The sequence below is a fragment of the Theobroma cacao genome, chromosome 1 (assembly GCF_053813885.1).
Source record: "Theobroma cacao isolate CCN51 chromosome 1, ASM5381388v1, whole genome shotgun sequence".
In the NCBI taxonomy this organism is placed as follows: Eukaryota; Viridiplantae; Streptophyta; class Magnoliopsida; order Malvales; family Malvaceae; genus Theobroma; species Theobroma cacao.
In genome coordinates this window covers 39,766,651-39,782,481 of record NC_142639.1, presented here as the reverse complement: position 1 = coordinate 39,782,481, position 15,831 = coordinate 39,766,651, and the positions used below count along the sequence as shown (strand labels likewise).

Below are 15,831 nucleotides of genomic sequence, written 5' to 3'. Positions count from 1 at the left end.
TGAATGTCCTTAAATAATTTTTTCTATTTAGACATTTAATATTCTTATTAATTATATTATTAAAATTTTTAAAATTTTAATGTAAAATATATCAAAATCAAATTCTTTGTTTTGATTCTTGAGAAAGTCAAATAAAGATAAAAAAAGGACAGAGAGGGTATTACAATCTCAAATAAAAAAATTATTACTTAATTAAAAAGCTTTTTAAGTATTCATAAATGAAGTTAGATTATGCAAGTTGACATTGTCCATTCGTTTGTCAATTCAATCTATTTCAAATTAACAACAAATTTCTATCACTATAATAAGCCTTTTTTAAAAAAAATTATAATGAATTTATGATATGCTTTGATCATTTCTATCCCTTGGAAAAAAAGTCATGGTAACTTATAATTAAGTTTCTCAAAATCTAAGGAAATACTTTTTTGCGTGGAAAAAAGGAAAGCCTGGGTCAAGATAAGACAAGGCACTTTAATCCAACTAGCAAGTTGGAAACCAAAGATATATGTTTACCCGAACGGCGGGGGAGTGATTTCATGTCACAGAAGCCTCCAACATAAAGTGCCAGTTAACAAACGCAACATAAGCCGCGCACGTTAGCTTCACTGACCTTTATAGAGAAAAAAAAGGTCTTCTGATTATTTCCCCACCTCCCAACTACCCGCCATTTCTACGTCAGTACGTGCCCACGGTTTTTTCTCTATCCTTTCTCTCTCGTGATGACCACCACCTCCAGCTCAAGAAGCCGGAACCATAGCTCCGGCGTAAGGTCAACGCCTGACCGATTCGCTCACTCTCCTAGCCCTTCGTACTCTGAATCATCTGCCTCTCGGAAATCCGGTTCAGGCCGTAATCCAGTAACGGTTGCCGCCCGGTCCATTGCTGGAGCTTTCGTCGCGTGTTTTACACCTCCCGAGACAGCCGACAGCAAGAATTTTGGAGTGTCCGATGAGTTCGGAGCTCCTTCCGGTATGTTCTTCACCTCCTTTTAGTTTAAAACGATGATGACGTGGCAAAGACAGCTCTTTTTTTTTAATTGGATTTTAAGCAAGTAGTTCTCTTGTAAAACTTTTGCCGAGTTCGAGTTTCGGCCCTCGGATCTGAGAAAACGGCAAAGATCAAGAGTTTTTAAGTGTCATTTGACTATAGACAAGTCTTTGGTCTTTGTCTGTTAGTTGTTGTTTTTTATGTGAATGATGTCTTTGGTTATTTTCTCTTGATGGGGCTTTTTCTGTTTTGACATTTTCTCGGCAACCAAACAACCTGCCGGCTCTGCTATTAGTTATTTGTTCAAACATCGGTAGTAAAGAAAAAAGAAATCCCAAATTTTTTCATTGATCTATTATACAAAGAATTTAGTTATTGTAAAATTAGTTATAAGTTTTCTGTTCAAAGAATTGAATCATGGATAATGACACTAATGAAACCTACACTGTTAATCTACTTTCCATTAATGTAACAGATAACAAGGAAAATTAAACTAGAAAAAAGAAAGAGATGAGTTTAAACTATCATGTAAACCTCAATTGTTTAATTTGTAGTTGCATCGGACACGTCAAGAACGAAGAGCGAGGGGAGGGAATTGAATCGAGGAATCTATTCCAATTCTACAAAGGAGAGAGCAACCGGGAGCATGAAATTCACAATGGAGGAGATCTTCAAGGCCACGAGGAACTTCTCCCCTGCTTTCAAGGTTGGACAGGGTGGCTTTGGAACGGTTTATAAAGGGAGACTTGATGATGGAACCTTTGTTGCAATCAAGCGTGCTAAAAAGGTTGGATTTGAAACTACGGAAGTTACTCGAAATAGTTTGTTTCTGTTTTTGGTCATTACTTATACCTGGGCTTAGCCAAACTATGTCATTGATCAACTTTTTGTTTGTTTGTAGAGTGTATATGATAAGCATTTGGGTGTGGAATTCCAAAGTGAGATAAAAACACTTGCACAAGTGGAACACTTGAATTTGGTTAAGTTCTATGGTTATTTGGAGCATGGAGATGAAAGAATTGTTGTCGTGGAGTATGTGCCTAATGGAACTCTTAGGGAACACTTGGATGGTAAGTTTGTATTATTCTGGTCCACGCTTCTTTGGTTTCTTTTGTTTTTGCTCTTTATGCTGGAATTTTGAGACTTGAAACATGAGAAAATTTGCCTCAGGTGTGCAAGGGAAATTTCTTGACCTTGCTTCACGATTAGATATAGCTATTGATGTGGCCCATGCAATCACCTATCTGCATATGTATACAGGTTTGCTTTTGAATTTTCATAGAAAATAAGAGATTTGCAGTTCGTTGAGGGAAAGGAAGGGGAGAGATTAATTAGACGATGCATTGAATTCTATGTAGATCACCCGATCATTCACCGAGACATAAAGTCGTCCAACATTCTCCTTACTGAAAAGTTACGGGCCAAGGTTGCTGATTTTGGTTTTGCTAGGATGGCTGCTGACACAGATTCTGGTGCAACCCATGTGTCTACGCAGGTTAAAGGAACTGCTGGCTACCTAGATCCAGAATACCTGAGGACCTATCAACTTACAGAAAAGAGTGATGTTTATTCATTTGGAGTGTTATTGGTTGAACTAGTCACAGGAAGGCGCCCCATTGAACCAAAACGGGAACTCAAGGAGCGGATAACAGCAAGATGGGTGTGATTTTCTTTCTGTTCTCTCCTTGCTCGTATTAATACTTACTACCAATCACTCAATTTTGTATGGTAACATTTCTATGAAGTTAATGACATGTGTGCCGTAATTCATCCTTTTTGTCTAGTTGGAAGAAGTATAACTACCTTCATGAATGAAGCCTTACTCAGATTATGTGGAAAAATGACCTACATAAAGGAAAAAAATAAATAGGAGGGTGGCAATTAGTTTGTTTTCCTTTTTTTTTAAAGAAAAGATGGTTACTATCTATCTAATCTACTGACATGTTTTTCAATTGCAGGCAATCAAGAATTTTACTGATGGTGATGCCATTTCAGCCTTGGACCCTAAGCTAGAACTGACTGCTGGGACCAACTTAGCCCTTGAAAAGATTCTTGAACTAGCCCTTCAATGCCTGGCTCCCCGTAGACAGAGCCGGCCTAGTATGAGGAGGTGTGGAGAGATCCTGTGGAGCATCCGTAAGGATTATAGAGAACAATCAGCTTTTGACATTCGCTCTCTTTCATCGAATTCCCAAAGGAGTGCTTCAGTTAGAGAAAACTAAACAAAGGGCCAACTTAGGTACAACGTAAAAATTGTTGTTTGTTGTATCACTGTTTTTAAAGCTAAATCTGCAAGGTACAAATATGTAGAGAAGAAATAGAGCGGCCTGCCTGCCTTGAGGATCAACCAATCGAGAATCTGCCAGCAACAAGGCACCAGGAAGCCAATAATTTTCAAGTAAGTGCATAAGCCAAGATGATTCTTAGGCCTTAAGGGAGCTTAAGTTTTTGCAGGAAATGTGTTTGGTGAGGTTTGGCTTGTGTATAGGAAATTCAATTTGTTGATTGTTGAACTCTTGTACTTTGTATTTCATGTTTGATTGATGAATTTTGCTCATGCATAAGCAGGCGACATTCATGAAGATGGTGTATTTCATTCATTGGAAAATTATTGTTGAATGCTAGTATTGAATAGCCAAGGCTAAAGCTGTCGGATATTGGAATTTGGATTCCATCGATTTATTAATGAATCTCTTGAATTGCCCCCTTTACCCACCATGATCAAATGGTTGGGATTGCGCTGTTAATGCCTGCAGGTTTCGACCGTGGCCTGGAGAAAGCTTATGACTGCAGTTAATCCCTTATTTTTCTTTCTGGGAAATGGCTTTTAATAAGAAAAATGCTGTATTTATCACATGTTCATCCTGTATCCATTCAGCCATCAAGGTCACAAGATTATATAATCTAAAGTACTTCCTTCTCAGATTAATGAAAATCAATAGGAAAAATGTTGAAAACTATTGAAGTATTTTTTACAGTTATATGATGGAAACACCTGCATCTTTCTCCTCACACTTTGCTCTGCTACCCCCTAAAGGATAAAAGGTTTTGGGTCACATTTCTATCCTGCCTCAATTCATTTTTCTATCTATTGGTGTGTGTATATATATATATATACAAAAAGAAAAGACACCACCGGATAAAGGTGGGAAAAGGCAAATTTTACACAAGCTATTGAAGCCATCAAGTCTTATCTTGGTTGTACAAACTACTTTCCCTGCATGTCTTCATAACAACTTATTTCCTTTGTATTTGAACTTTAATTTCATGAGAAGGCCTATGCACCTCTTGAGATAGAATCTTGCTGAGTTAACTGATAGTTTCCATTCGAGGGTCCTTCGTTCCCACTATTAATGGTAGTTACTTTTGAACAGAGGAAGAAGAAAGAAGACGAATATATGGTGACATGCCAAACACTGCATTGAAATTTTATGAGTCAAACATAGGAGAGAGAGAGAGATCAAAACAATTTTATGCACCAAAAAGGAGGGGGAGATCCAACCTGTGCCAAATCCAGTAGTTTTGACTGGTTTCCAGTTTCCAGCTTATTGCTGCCATGGCTAGTGCAGTAAAACCAGCTAGAACAAAACCCCATCGAAATCGTTTCAATACAGTCTTTACAAGATTCGACAGCCAATCTCTGATCTGCCATCTACAGTTAAAATACATACTCAGGTTTCTTGGAAGAGAGAGGTTAATAATTTATGCAGTAATTACTAATGCATTATCTTTGGTTACTGTTAGTTGACAAATCTATCTACCATGTTGTGCTTCTATGATGTTAATAATTCCGAGTATAGGGCAACGTTTTCCATCGACAATTAACTTCTCTAATGACAAAGCATGGTTTCCTGTGTATCTTAGAATATTAGCTTTCAGGTGAAATCATGCACTTAAATATTAGATGCTAAATCACAATACTGGCAATGGTATCCTTGACCAGCTCAAGGCATAGTCAGCAAAATAATTAAAAACTGAATAAAAAAAAAGATTTAACAACTCTCATGGTACTACTTACTAATAACTAAAGGTGGTAGGTGTGCTAGTGTATAAAATCCTAAGTGTGCATTTTTTTATTGCATTTATTTGCATTAGGAGCCACAAGAATAAAATTCTACATCAAACTTCATGATGGTACAGAAGAGAAACTCACCTCTCAAGCCTATTTAGACATAATCCCATTGAAAAGGAAAGTGACCTATAATTGGTAGAGAACTCCATCAACCACCCAACAAAAAGTCCAAGTGCTCCAATTCCCATCACAAGAATAATATTGGATGACCTGCACAACTTAGCTTGGTCAAACACATGCCATAACTGTTAGAAGAGGGTCGTAAATTCAAATTAACACAAATGTCACCAGATCTATATACCTGGTTGCCTTAGTTATGGCCATGAGGGCAGTAAGGATAGCCACAACTGTGTGGATTGTCCTTTTAAAAACTTCATCAATTGTAGTGAGGTATACAAAGGTGCTCACCACAGCCATGAAGGAGAGCCAGAAGTCCATAAACTGAAACATTTCCCAATTGTCTAGTCAATATTAGTTCAAAGAACTAGTAACTGAAAAATGATAAGAGAACTTTAGCAACAAGGAGACGCAAATGTAGGTGCTCCATGTTATATAAGTTGGATTTCATATTTTCCATACTGTACTTCCACTATGCTTTTTCTCAAGTTTATCATGATGAATATTGTCATCCTTTTTAGAAAAAAAAAAAATCGTACTAACATATACCTGTAAGACACCAAAGGATAATGCACACCAGGTGCCCACATCACATGCATGATATAATCCACTAGAAATTCCACTCGCTGTGAAGAGCACCCATTCTGCAAATGCCTGCATATAACAAATTTAACTTTTGACTAAATATGGAAAATCACAGAATGATCTGCAAGTGAGTCCATGACAGAAATGGAGGTTTACCTTCTGTCGGAGAGCCCAAAAAGCAGGAAGCACTGCTGCACCATTTGATGCAATTAAAGCAATTGATTGCCATATATGACCTGCATCAGTTTCCAAGTAGAGGATTGACTAAATTTGATTTCATAGCATTACATAATACCAAGTCCTGGAATTCATTTCAAATGCAAATAAACCTATCCTTAAGCAACACTGTACCAAGACCATCTCGAAGGATATGCAATTTTTAGGTGCTCTTGACCTCAATTTGAAGGCTTATAGCTCCTCATCATAAATTTAAGTTGGTCATAGACTCAGACTATGATTAAAGCCTTACCAACACCACACCCGACCCCCCCCCCAAAATATAAAAGCGAAAAAAAAAATACTACATTAAGTAGATATACAGTCTAAATATTTTCGCAAACTAATGCTTGAAATTGTGGGTTCTTTGAGGCACTTTTGGTTAAAAAAAATGGCAGGGAGCAATAGATATCTGTGCCTACAAAGAGAAAGTAAGTTGCTATTTTGGAACCATAAACAACAATTTGATGAAAAACAGTGGCAGGGATGACAGTGATATTTTTGCATTCAACTCCTAAAAAGCATTTACCTTGATGTGATACTATCTGAATGCTACAGTCAAAACCTCCATGGTTCCGATCACAAGCACAAAAGCTGAGAGACAGGAATGAAACAGTTACAAGACAATGAGAAATTCATTTTAAACCTTCATCTCATCCTTAAACAAGGAATTTTATGCATCAGATCTAACAGATATAATATATCCAAAAATAGGAAGATTAGATAAAAATAATATAAAAAAAGAAGGGGAGGGCTGAAAAACATAATACCTGTATGATGTTAAACCACTCGCATCAAGAGCAGATCTGCAATCACCATGGTAGGAGCATCTTTTTGGGCATCTTTCAAGTGAAATAGACATAGTAGTCTGCCCATCAGAAGTGCCACCTGGGTTGTATAGTTGCCTTAATGCAATATTCCAGATTCCTTCTCTAACGTATAAGATGTAAAAATCAATCTTCTGTTCACTTGAATGGTACAATACAAAAAACATGGAGCCATGACTGCTGCTTGTCTTGTTTACATAATAATAGTCCCAGTTATCAAGTGCTGGCAATCCACCATTTCTAGCATATATTTCATAATTTATCTTTCTATCTGATGTCAGCCGGACATGGAGATTTCCGCCAGCTGCACCACGAGGAACATCTAGAAGAAAATAAGTCCAGGTATCTATTACTCCTTCTCCATATGTGTAGTTGCTTAAAAGGGGCTCAAGAAGAAAATTGGCAGCATCTGACATCACTTTCTCAACATCTGGCAAATAATAGGATTCAAAAGGCGTGGAATCTTTCCTGAGAACTGTCTGTAGACAACCATTCTCAGCTTGTCAATAAACTATTCCTGCAAATGGGTTTCTTAAAGTATCTACAGGAAGAAAAGATAGTGCAAGAATAAACTGTTCATAAATCTAATATTAAAAAAGTTAAAATCGAGATCAGAAATCTATGGTTGCATCCTATTGCTCGATGTATAAGTGAGATCTCCAAACTTAAAATTTATAAACAAAAATTTGGCCCCTTTTTGCTTCAAAATGATTACTTTTCTTGGCAATAATTCCTTCAGTAAGGCTTTACATGTGTCCTTGAGACAAGATTGTCAAGATGTGTGCCCAGTCACCCACAAATGAAATTCCTACTGTCATCTTCTCATCCATAATTTTGTGTCTGTTTCTGTGTCACCACTAACAAGCAAGTAAATCGTTTCTCTCTTTTTTACTAAACCTGATATCTACTTTATCCTCACAAATGTGAACAGGTACATATTATTTAATGTATTGAATTTCACATAGGCAGATAATTTCGTAATAGCACCAAAATATAAAACTAGTACATAACAAACACCAAAGTATAATGCAAAATAAAGAAGTGATACAGAGAATACACATTCATTGACAACACCCACCTGAAGCATGTATCTTTCGGCTGAACAGGTTGGCCCAGCCTTCCCCAAAGGACATTCAAGAGCTTGTAGTTCCAGGGAATAGCAAACTGTTGAAGCATTACCTTGGGCCACTCCAATTTCCTTTGAAAGATTAAGGGGTAGAATAGTAATATACAAGCGACCAACCTTTGGCGAGTGAATAACCAAAGGAGATTTATTTAAGTTACCAGAATAATCATGTAGAGTAGCTGAAGGCATTGCACCATAACGAGCAAAGCACATTACGTCAATTCTGCTACTATTCCCGGTGCTATTCAGAGGTCTTAACCTTACATTTTTTACCGAAATGGTTAACAATTCAGCTATCCGTAGTATCTCTAAGGAGTATATTTTCATCTCTCCAGCTCCATGGCAAGAGGTCTCAAAATTGTTCCTGCAAGAAACCATGCTTTGATTGTGGAACCCCAACACTGAAAGATTTCCAGAACTATTGTAGCTGCCAGATCGACCACAGGAAAGCAGGTCAACAGTTTGGTTGCAATACTGTCCCTGCATTGTTGAGGTCGTACATCCTTCCACACTAATATTGGCTGCAAAGGAGTAAGCAGGGCCTCGAACAATCTGCAATCCAGAGCACTAGCTGTAAATTCAATTTCTAGTTGACTGCCAGGAACAAACATACCAAAACCTCTCCTTGACGAGGATAAGCATACAGGGAAGAACCAGAAAACATAGCAAGAATGAAACGAACAGGAGCAAAAGCAAACCAATTCTTCAAGAAATAAACTTCAAACAAGAATTTGAGTGTTTTCTAGAACATTTCCCACCAGTTTAAATACAAGCAAGGTATACTTTCTGCTGAGAAAACTTGTTATGTGGCATCACAAACCAATCTTGGATATCACCTAATAGTAACCAACTAACAAGTTTCTTTCATGCAGATGTTACCATTAGAATATCCATCTATCAACATAGTTTCATATGTGGTTCTTTAGGAGTTTACAGGCATCTTTATTTGTCTTTTTTACAAAGGATTCCAGGAGTAAAGGAAACCCAGTTATTTTCCTCTAAAGTGAATTACTCAACACAGTTATATATGCTCAGCCAATAAATTGCTTAACCACATGAAGTGGGGGAGAACTACATAAAAGCACTAAACACAAGTGTGAAACCATATGATGGAGCAAGTGGTGAAGAAGGTGTAAAATAGTGGAGCTAGTCTTCTTACCATCTTTGACTGTGTTCTTGTAGGCCCAACACCATTGAAAAGACCAAAATACAAAACCCCAGCAGCTATCTGAACCACAGAATTTTAAGTTACAATGCCAGAAATAGAATTTCTAAAAAACATATAAAAGAAATATAAGGAAGTTGTGAAATAATCCATGCACCAAACTAAACATTTTACCCCACGCTCCCCACCCCTGACTCATGACCCACTCTGATTCTGGGTCAAAATATGCCAAATGGATGATTTGGTGTAACACTTACCTAAGAATTCAGATAAACAAATTACACGAAAATCCAAGTTTTTTAAGAACAGAAGGAATGACATTTCTTCCACATAAAATACATTTGACAATGATAGCATACCTGCTCATTCGTCAACTTTATTGTCATATTTTTGGGTACAGGATAGCACTGCTCTGTATTTTGAAGTACCTTTATTCCTTCGAAAGATCCATTGGATAGTGCAACTAGTGCTGCAACAAGAGAAAATCTCTAAAAACTGCTAGATTCGTTCTGATTCAGGAAGCCAGTGATTAAAAGAAGAAAAGAATATCTTATATGTGCTTGCAGATTACCTTTAAATGAAGTGTTTGAGACATCTGGTAATGGGAGGCTGCCATCTCTGAAGCATATCATCGGCAGCATGCTTTTAGGAACTCTTTCAATGCTTTCTATATCCTGCAAAATGTACGAAGCATCAGCAAAAGTGATTGGGAAAACTAATAATTGACAAAATGTCTAAACTCCAGACAAGTGTGCAGAACACTTATCCATGATACGTGTCAAGAAAAGAGTCGATATGTAGTATGAACAAACAAAGGAAATTTGAGTTCAAGAATCAGCATAATAGAAAAGCTGATACCCTAAAAACTTAACTAACTTTAATAAGCATACTTACAAGATCGACACTTGACTTCAACGATATCGACACTGAAGAGAACCATGGCGGTAAATCAACTGAGACAAGGCGAACAGTAAACCCAGTGAGACATTACACAATAAAATGATTCAAAAAATAATAAAATCTAATGCATCACCATTCTGTCTGAACCTTTCCCATTTCCCAAATAACAACAGACTTGAGCCAAAACAGAGCAAAATATCTACAAACATTTCCTTCTTTCTTGCTTACAAGTTGCGGGAAATGACACTTCCAGGGAAACAATACTGTCGAGCTTTCCATGATAGGAAAGCAGTCTAATCTCATTTCAGAAAGAAACACGTTCAAGCTTCATAGTTCTAAACCATGTCACTATTACTACTAATTCACATTCGACCGCTGAAACAGTGTTACATTTAATACTTGAGTAAATAAATAAATAATCAAATTTAACCAGGGAATTTTCTAATATCTTGCTTTCATCATTAAAATAGACAATTCAGATTAAAAAAATTGAAAATACAATGCACAAAATCGAAACAGCAATCGAATCTCAGGAAAATATTTCATGCATTTATTAGTAAAGTTAAAATTTTGACAACTACCCATTAATCAGAGCAGTCCATAATCAACAAAAAAAGAAAACACTCAGTAAATTAACGATAATGACAAATGAACAATCAAAAAGACCATAAAATTAGTTTTTCGTACCTCTTACATAACGCATATCAAAAGGTCTGATCTGGGTTTCTGGGTATTTGAAGCTTGATATAGTGAAAGTATCATATCCACCAAGTTGCTCAACTGAATTGCAGTGCCCAAAAAACCACGAAAAGAGAGTGAAAAGACTTAGAATCAAGCTCGAAACCAAGCAAAGAATCGAACTTTCTGCCATGTTTGGGGTTATTCTTAGAGGTAATTAAAAGAGACAATTCATAAAGGAATTAAAAGCATAAAGCTTTTTTAATTAGTGGTGCCTAAAAAAGATATTGAGAAAGATTTATATATGGAGACAATGGACATTGGTTTTCCCTTTTTTTTCTTTAATGGCCTTTCATTGACTGCTGCCGTAGTGAGAGTCAATATAAGCAAAGGAGATAGAAAACAAGGCCACGCTCGAGCAAGAACAACGTGCAGAAAACGCGCCACCTGGTCCAAAGGAACTGTTTGGCCTTCGTTCTAGAAAGGCGAATGAATTGAACTAGCAGAAAGCAACTTTCAGATGGACTTAAATACTCAAACCCAACAGAGATTAGATCATTGTTGGACCTTTCTTTTATGTTACGAACACACGTAAGCTAAACCAAACTTCCTTATTTAATTAGAAAAACAAAGAATTTGATAAGATCTTAACTTTCTTTTAAAGGTTGCCTTGCTTCCAAACTTGTTCCTTCATTCAAAAGCCTTCCTCTTTGAAGAAAAGAAAATCTCGAGACTCCGCTTCTTCTTCTTGCTTATTGCCTTGACACAAGGTTAATATTACAACGGTAATTCATCATCATGACTCTGTTTTATGTTCAGTTAAAAGCTTGATTCAAACGAATTACAGCGAAGTGAAAGTGAAAATCTTTGGTATCTTACCGAACATGTCCAGTAAAAATCTTGAAGAAGATGGAAAGCTTGGAACTCTCACTTTATACGTGTCTTGTCTGTTCCCTGGGTGACGGAGAGGGAATCCTCTGTAACTGAGCTCATTGAAATCCACGTCTCTTAACCGTAAGATCCGCTTAAATTCAACTTGGAAAGAATCCAACGGATAAAACGCAAAAGCATCGAAACATTTGTTTCGTTTCGGCCATTTTTGTTGTTTGACTCTCGCTGTCTCCGTGTCCGTTTGTCTCTCTGTAACTTCAAAAATAAAAAACTGAAAGAAACAGAATCTCCGCGCAGAAAGTAAGAGGAACTTCCACAGAGAGAAAGAGAAGAGAGAGGGAGAGAAACAGTGGAGTTTTAGAGAGAAGGAAGGGAGATGACGGTGATAGACTTGATCACGAGAGTCGACGCAATTTGCAAGAAATACGAAAAGTACGATATCGATAAGCACAAAGAGGCCAACGTCACCGGCGATGACGCTTTCGCCCGCCTTTACGGCGTCGTTGAGTCCGAAATCGATGCCGCTCTCCAGGTGTAACTCTTCTTCCTCTCCCTTCTCCAGGGTTTTTTCCATATACGTTAAAAGTTGCTACCTTTTTGTTTTCTCGGTGACGAAGAACAAAAAAATTTTCTGCTTATTTTGTTTTGGTGTTAATAATTAAAAAATCCCGTAGAAATCGGAAGCTGCTGCAACGGAAAAGAGCAGGGCTACGGCGGTTGCTATGAATGCGGAAATTCGTAGAACAAAAGCTCGATTGCTTGAGGAACTCCCCAAATTACAACGACTAGCTCTCAAAAAGGTCTTTCCTTCTCTGATTTTTTTTTTTTTTTGGCTTGATTAGTTTTCAAAGTTGCTAATTGATCACCTTAGTAGTAATTATGTTTGTAAAGTGGTAGTATTAATCTTTGGGGTATAGGTAAAGGGGCTCTCAAGAGAAGAGCTTGAAGCTCGAAACGATTTGGTTTATTCACTGAAAGATAGGATTGAAGCAATACCGGATGGATCAACAGCTGCAGCCAAGCAAAGTGGTGGTGTTAGTGGTGGTTGGGCAGCTTCATCTTCTTACACTGGAATTAAATTTGACTCATCTTCAGGTAATAATCATTTATTTATTGGATTATTGTTATGTCAAGAGGCCTTTGATCAAACAGTCTTAATGTTGCAAACAGAAGAGGCATTCGAAAGTGAGTACTTTCAACAGACTGAAGAGTCTGACCGCTTTAGGCAAGAGTATGAAATGCGCAGAATGAAACAGGTAGGAATTGTTTTCGTTACTGTTATTGTTTGCCTTATCATTGCTGTGAGATATTTACTTTGTTTTGCTTGCTATTCCAAATGCTGCGTCTCCCTGTTCTATTATGTTATCATTCGTAACTCTGATTGCCGCGATGTTTTGGGGATTATTCTTTTATGTAGGATCAAGGTTTGGAGGTTATAGCAGAAGGCTTGGACACTTTGAAAAACATGGCTCATGATATGAATGAGGTTAGTTTGCACGATATTGTGTATTTACTTGTGGTATAAATTATTAAACACTGAGATCTTATGGCAGTTCTTTTCGTCATTCTTGTTCTAAAGATACTATTTTTCCTTTTGGCAGGAAATAGACAGACAAATGCCACTGATGGATGAAATAGATGAGAAGGTGATTTTCTTATTTATCTAGCTCTTGATATCCTCCTGTACTCGTCATGAACATGGACAATTTTTCTGTTAGTTTGCTGATTGCATTCTGGCGATATTAAATTCATATCTGAAGTCTTTTAATAGAAGAACCATTACATCAGAAAATTAACTTTATAGCTGCTGTTTGCATTGTCTTTAGTATTTTTAAATCCAATAATTAGTAACTAGTTATTGATGTTTGGTCTTTGTGAGGTGAAAAAGAGATGGTTTAGAACATTATCTTTCTTCATCTGAAAGTTTCTGCAGATTAGAAGTTCAATATTAACACTGTGTTTGATATCTTCCAGGTGGATAGGGCAGCCTCTGATCTGAAAAACACGAATGTGAGACTTAAGGATACTGTTAACCAGGTAATTTGGATTGTCTTTCATATTTTGATTTTGGATGGAAGCTGATTTCCATCTCTTCCCTAATTTCCGCCATGTTTATTTTGATCTGTTCAGCTGAGGTCAAGCCGCAACTTTTGCATTGATATCATCCTCTTGTGCATAATTCTTGGTATTGCTGCTTATTTATACAAGTAAGTTTCCTAATTTTACTTGAACTTTTGCATTGAGTATTGCACAGTGCAATTTGTTTCTGAGACAAAACTTCACTGATTAAATTGTTGCTAATACATTTGCATAGTTGCTTCTCATATACCCCCACTAAGCTCAACTAAAATCATTGCAAACTGTTTGGGACTGGCTACAATGTCTTTTACCCCATTTTTAAAACTCTAACTGCCCTAGGGTTCTTAGCTGATTCAGAAGGGAATTTGTCGAAATATTGACCACCACCATTCTTTAACTTCACCAAGATGATTTTACACCTCTGCTCCTCTCATCGTGGTTCTACGCCACTCGTCTTTATCTTTTAACTGGCATTTTTGTTCAGCTTAAATTATTACTACTACCATACATTTTGAGATCCACTATTCTTTGCTGCAGTGTGTTGAAATGAGACAATCTTTCTACATCAAGTACCACGATTTTGCTCTTCTGTTCTGGAAACGAGTTTGTATGGATTTTGAATCAACTTCTCCACTTTACTGGTATATATATACTGTGAGTTAAGCATTTTATATGTATTTGATGCATGTTGTAATCATGTATTCTACTGTAAGATAAGCCTAATATTTTCACATCATACAGCTAACAGGATCCATTTGGTAGCTTAGAGCCAACCCATGGTGTTGGTAAGAAAAATTTACTTCAATGTACAAAATAAAACTGTTGAGGAGCTACAACTCTGTCGTTTAGTACAACAGAAAAAACCTGTGAAAAACCCGAGAAGTACCTGACGCATGCGTATGAACCTAGCAAACCTATTTGCATAGAACGTAGTAGAAGTCTAGAACTGGGACAAGAGTCCTCTACTCGGATCTCAATCATGTAAAAACGAAGGCAGCGGTTGGCTAGTTGCTACTTTCTTGTTTGTGTCGTGTTCTCGTACTTGATCTATTATTGAAGTCTTTATAGGGCACAGCCAAGGACTCAAAGCAACTTAAAACCGTATCATGCTGTTATTATTATAGGACTGTCCTTTGCAGCGTTGTCTGCCAGTTGCCACCTCATCAACTGTTTCTCTTTTTGGTCTTAAATTGTCCTTTTCGACAAGTATCTTACTATTTACTAAAGAAAAATCTGTTGCCGTAAACCTATCTTTTTCTCCCGTCCAAAGGACATTGTGGTACGTTGAAACGAGCTCAACAACGTTGTTGTCGTCCCTGTTATGAATATTCAGAATTTGGAACCGATAAAGTGGATCCAAATTCTAAAAATTCTTTTGATTTGTTTAAATCTAAATTCGATTTGATTGAAAAAAATTAATAATGTGTATTTAAAAATAATTTAAATGTGAAATTATCTGAATTTGAATTGATTTAAAATTCAAAATGATCTGAATAATTAATTGAAAATATTTGATTTGATTTTATAAAACTGAACAAGTGGAACATTAATAATTCGTGTGAGTTATGAAATCATTCAAATTTTTATGATTAAATAATTTTTTATAATTAATAGTTGATTTATCATAATAAATAATGACATACCAATATGATATGATAATATAATCTTATAATATACTAATGTGATATAATAATTATTGATATTTTGATTAATGATAATTAGTTGTTTATTCAAAATAAAAATATAAGGGTTCAACAAGACTCAATTGAACTTAATAGAAAAATAAATATTTATTTAAATTTTTTTAAATGATTTAAAAATTGTTTCAAATATTATGTCAAGTTTTACTATAAATCTTTTAAAATTTTATCCAAAATAATTCAGTTCAAATGCGACTCGATGTGTACAATTATGATTCGTAATAATTATAATCCGAATTCTAAAAGAAAAAAAAAGAAAAGGATTTGATAGTATTTATATAGGTTAGATGAGACGGTATTAGACTTAGTTGCTGCCCCACTAGCATCAAAGCCATACAGATGTCTTGAAATCGGCAAGCAACTCGTTGTTACTATTAGCGCTGTCACTATCAGTTGCTTTTAATTGTCCCATCAAAATTATAAACACCAACAAAATTTCTATTCCAATAAACAAGTAAACACTTGCTGCAATTTGCCAAAAAAAATCT

The 15,831-nt window shown here is 36.3% G+C and overlaps 3 protein-coding genes across 6 annotated transcripts; 2 read left to right on the top strand and 1 right to left on the bottom strand.

Annotated features, from left to right (window-relative positions):
• Window positions 1-530: 530 nt before the first annotated feature.
• CRCK2 (calmodulin-binding receptor-like cytoplasmic kinase 2) lies at window positions 531-3,659 on the top strand. Its single transcript, XM_007051691.3, has 6 exons — window positions 531-969; window positions 1,542-1,774; window positions 1,889-2,057; window positions 2,158-2,247; window positions 2,346-2,647; window positions 2,946-3,659. The coding sequence occupies exons 1-6, from the start codon at window positions 720-722 to the stop codon at window positions 3,207-3,209; spliced, it is 1,308 nt and encodes a 435-aa protein (XP_007051753.2). The 5' UTR covers window positions 531-719; the 3' UTR covers window positions 3,210-3,659.
• A 223-nt stretch (window positions 3,660-3,882) lies between these two features.
• LOC18614109 (transmembrane protein-like protein) lies at window positions 3,883-11,533 on the bottom strand. Of its 2 annotated transcripts, XM_088804706.1 has the most exons (15): window positions 11,326-11,533; window positions 10,683-10,775; window positions 9,990-10,048; window positions 9,667-9,769; window positions 9,455-9,564; window positions 9,090-9,158; window positions 7,883-8,482; window positions 6,748-7,283; window positions 6,507-6,571; window positions 5,918-5,997; window positions 5,726-5,830; window positions 5,361-5,500; window positions 5,141-5,269; window positions 4,490-4,639; window positions 3,883-4,403 (listed from the first exon to the last, which is right to left on the bottom strand). In XM_088804706.1, exons 2-15 carry the CDS (start codon window positions 10,696-10,698, stop codon window positions 4,265-4,267), a joined length of 2,301 nt encoding a protein of 766 aa, XP_088660832.1. In that variant the 5' UTR covers window positions 10,699-10,775; window positions 11,326-11,533; the 3' UTR covers window positions 3,883-4,264. The 2 variants fall into 2 exon arrangements, with proteins under 2 accessions (XP_088660832.1, XP_007051752.2); XM_007051690.3 differs by lacking the exon at window positions 11,326-11,533 and having other exon boundaries at window positions 10,683-11,281.
• A 133-nt stretch (window positions 11,534-11,666) lies between these two features.
• Window positions 11,667-14,479, top strand: LOC18614108 (syntaxin-71). Of its 3 annotated transcripts, none has more exons than XM_018126136.2 (9): window positions 11,667-12,096; window positions 12,239-12,364; window positions 12,482-12,659; window positions 12,738-12,820; window positions 12,982-13,050; window positions 13,166-13,210; window positions 13,539-13,601; window positions 13,695-13,771; window positions 14,181-14,479. In XM_018126136.2, the coding sequence occupies exons 1-9, from the start codon at window positions 11,941-11,943 to the stop codon at window positions 14,191-14,193; spliced, it is 810 nt and encodes a 269-aa protein (XP_017981625.2). In that variant the 5' UTR covers window positions 11,667-11,940; the 3' UTR covers window positions 14,194-14,479. The 3 variants fall into 3 exon arrangements, with proteins under 3 accessions (XP_017981625.2, XP_088660838.1, XP_017981621.2); XM_018126132.2 differs by having other exon boundaries at window positions 11,692-12,096; window positions 12,735-12,820; XM_088804712.1 differs by lacking the exon at window positions 14,181-14,479 and having other exon boundaries at window positions 11,675-12,096; window positions 12,735-12,820; window positions 13,695-13,775.
• Window positions 14,480-15,831: the final 1,352 nt, after the last annotated feature.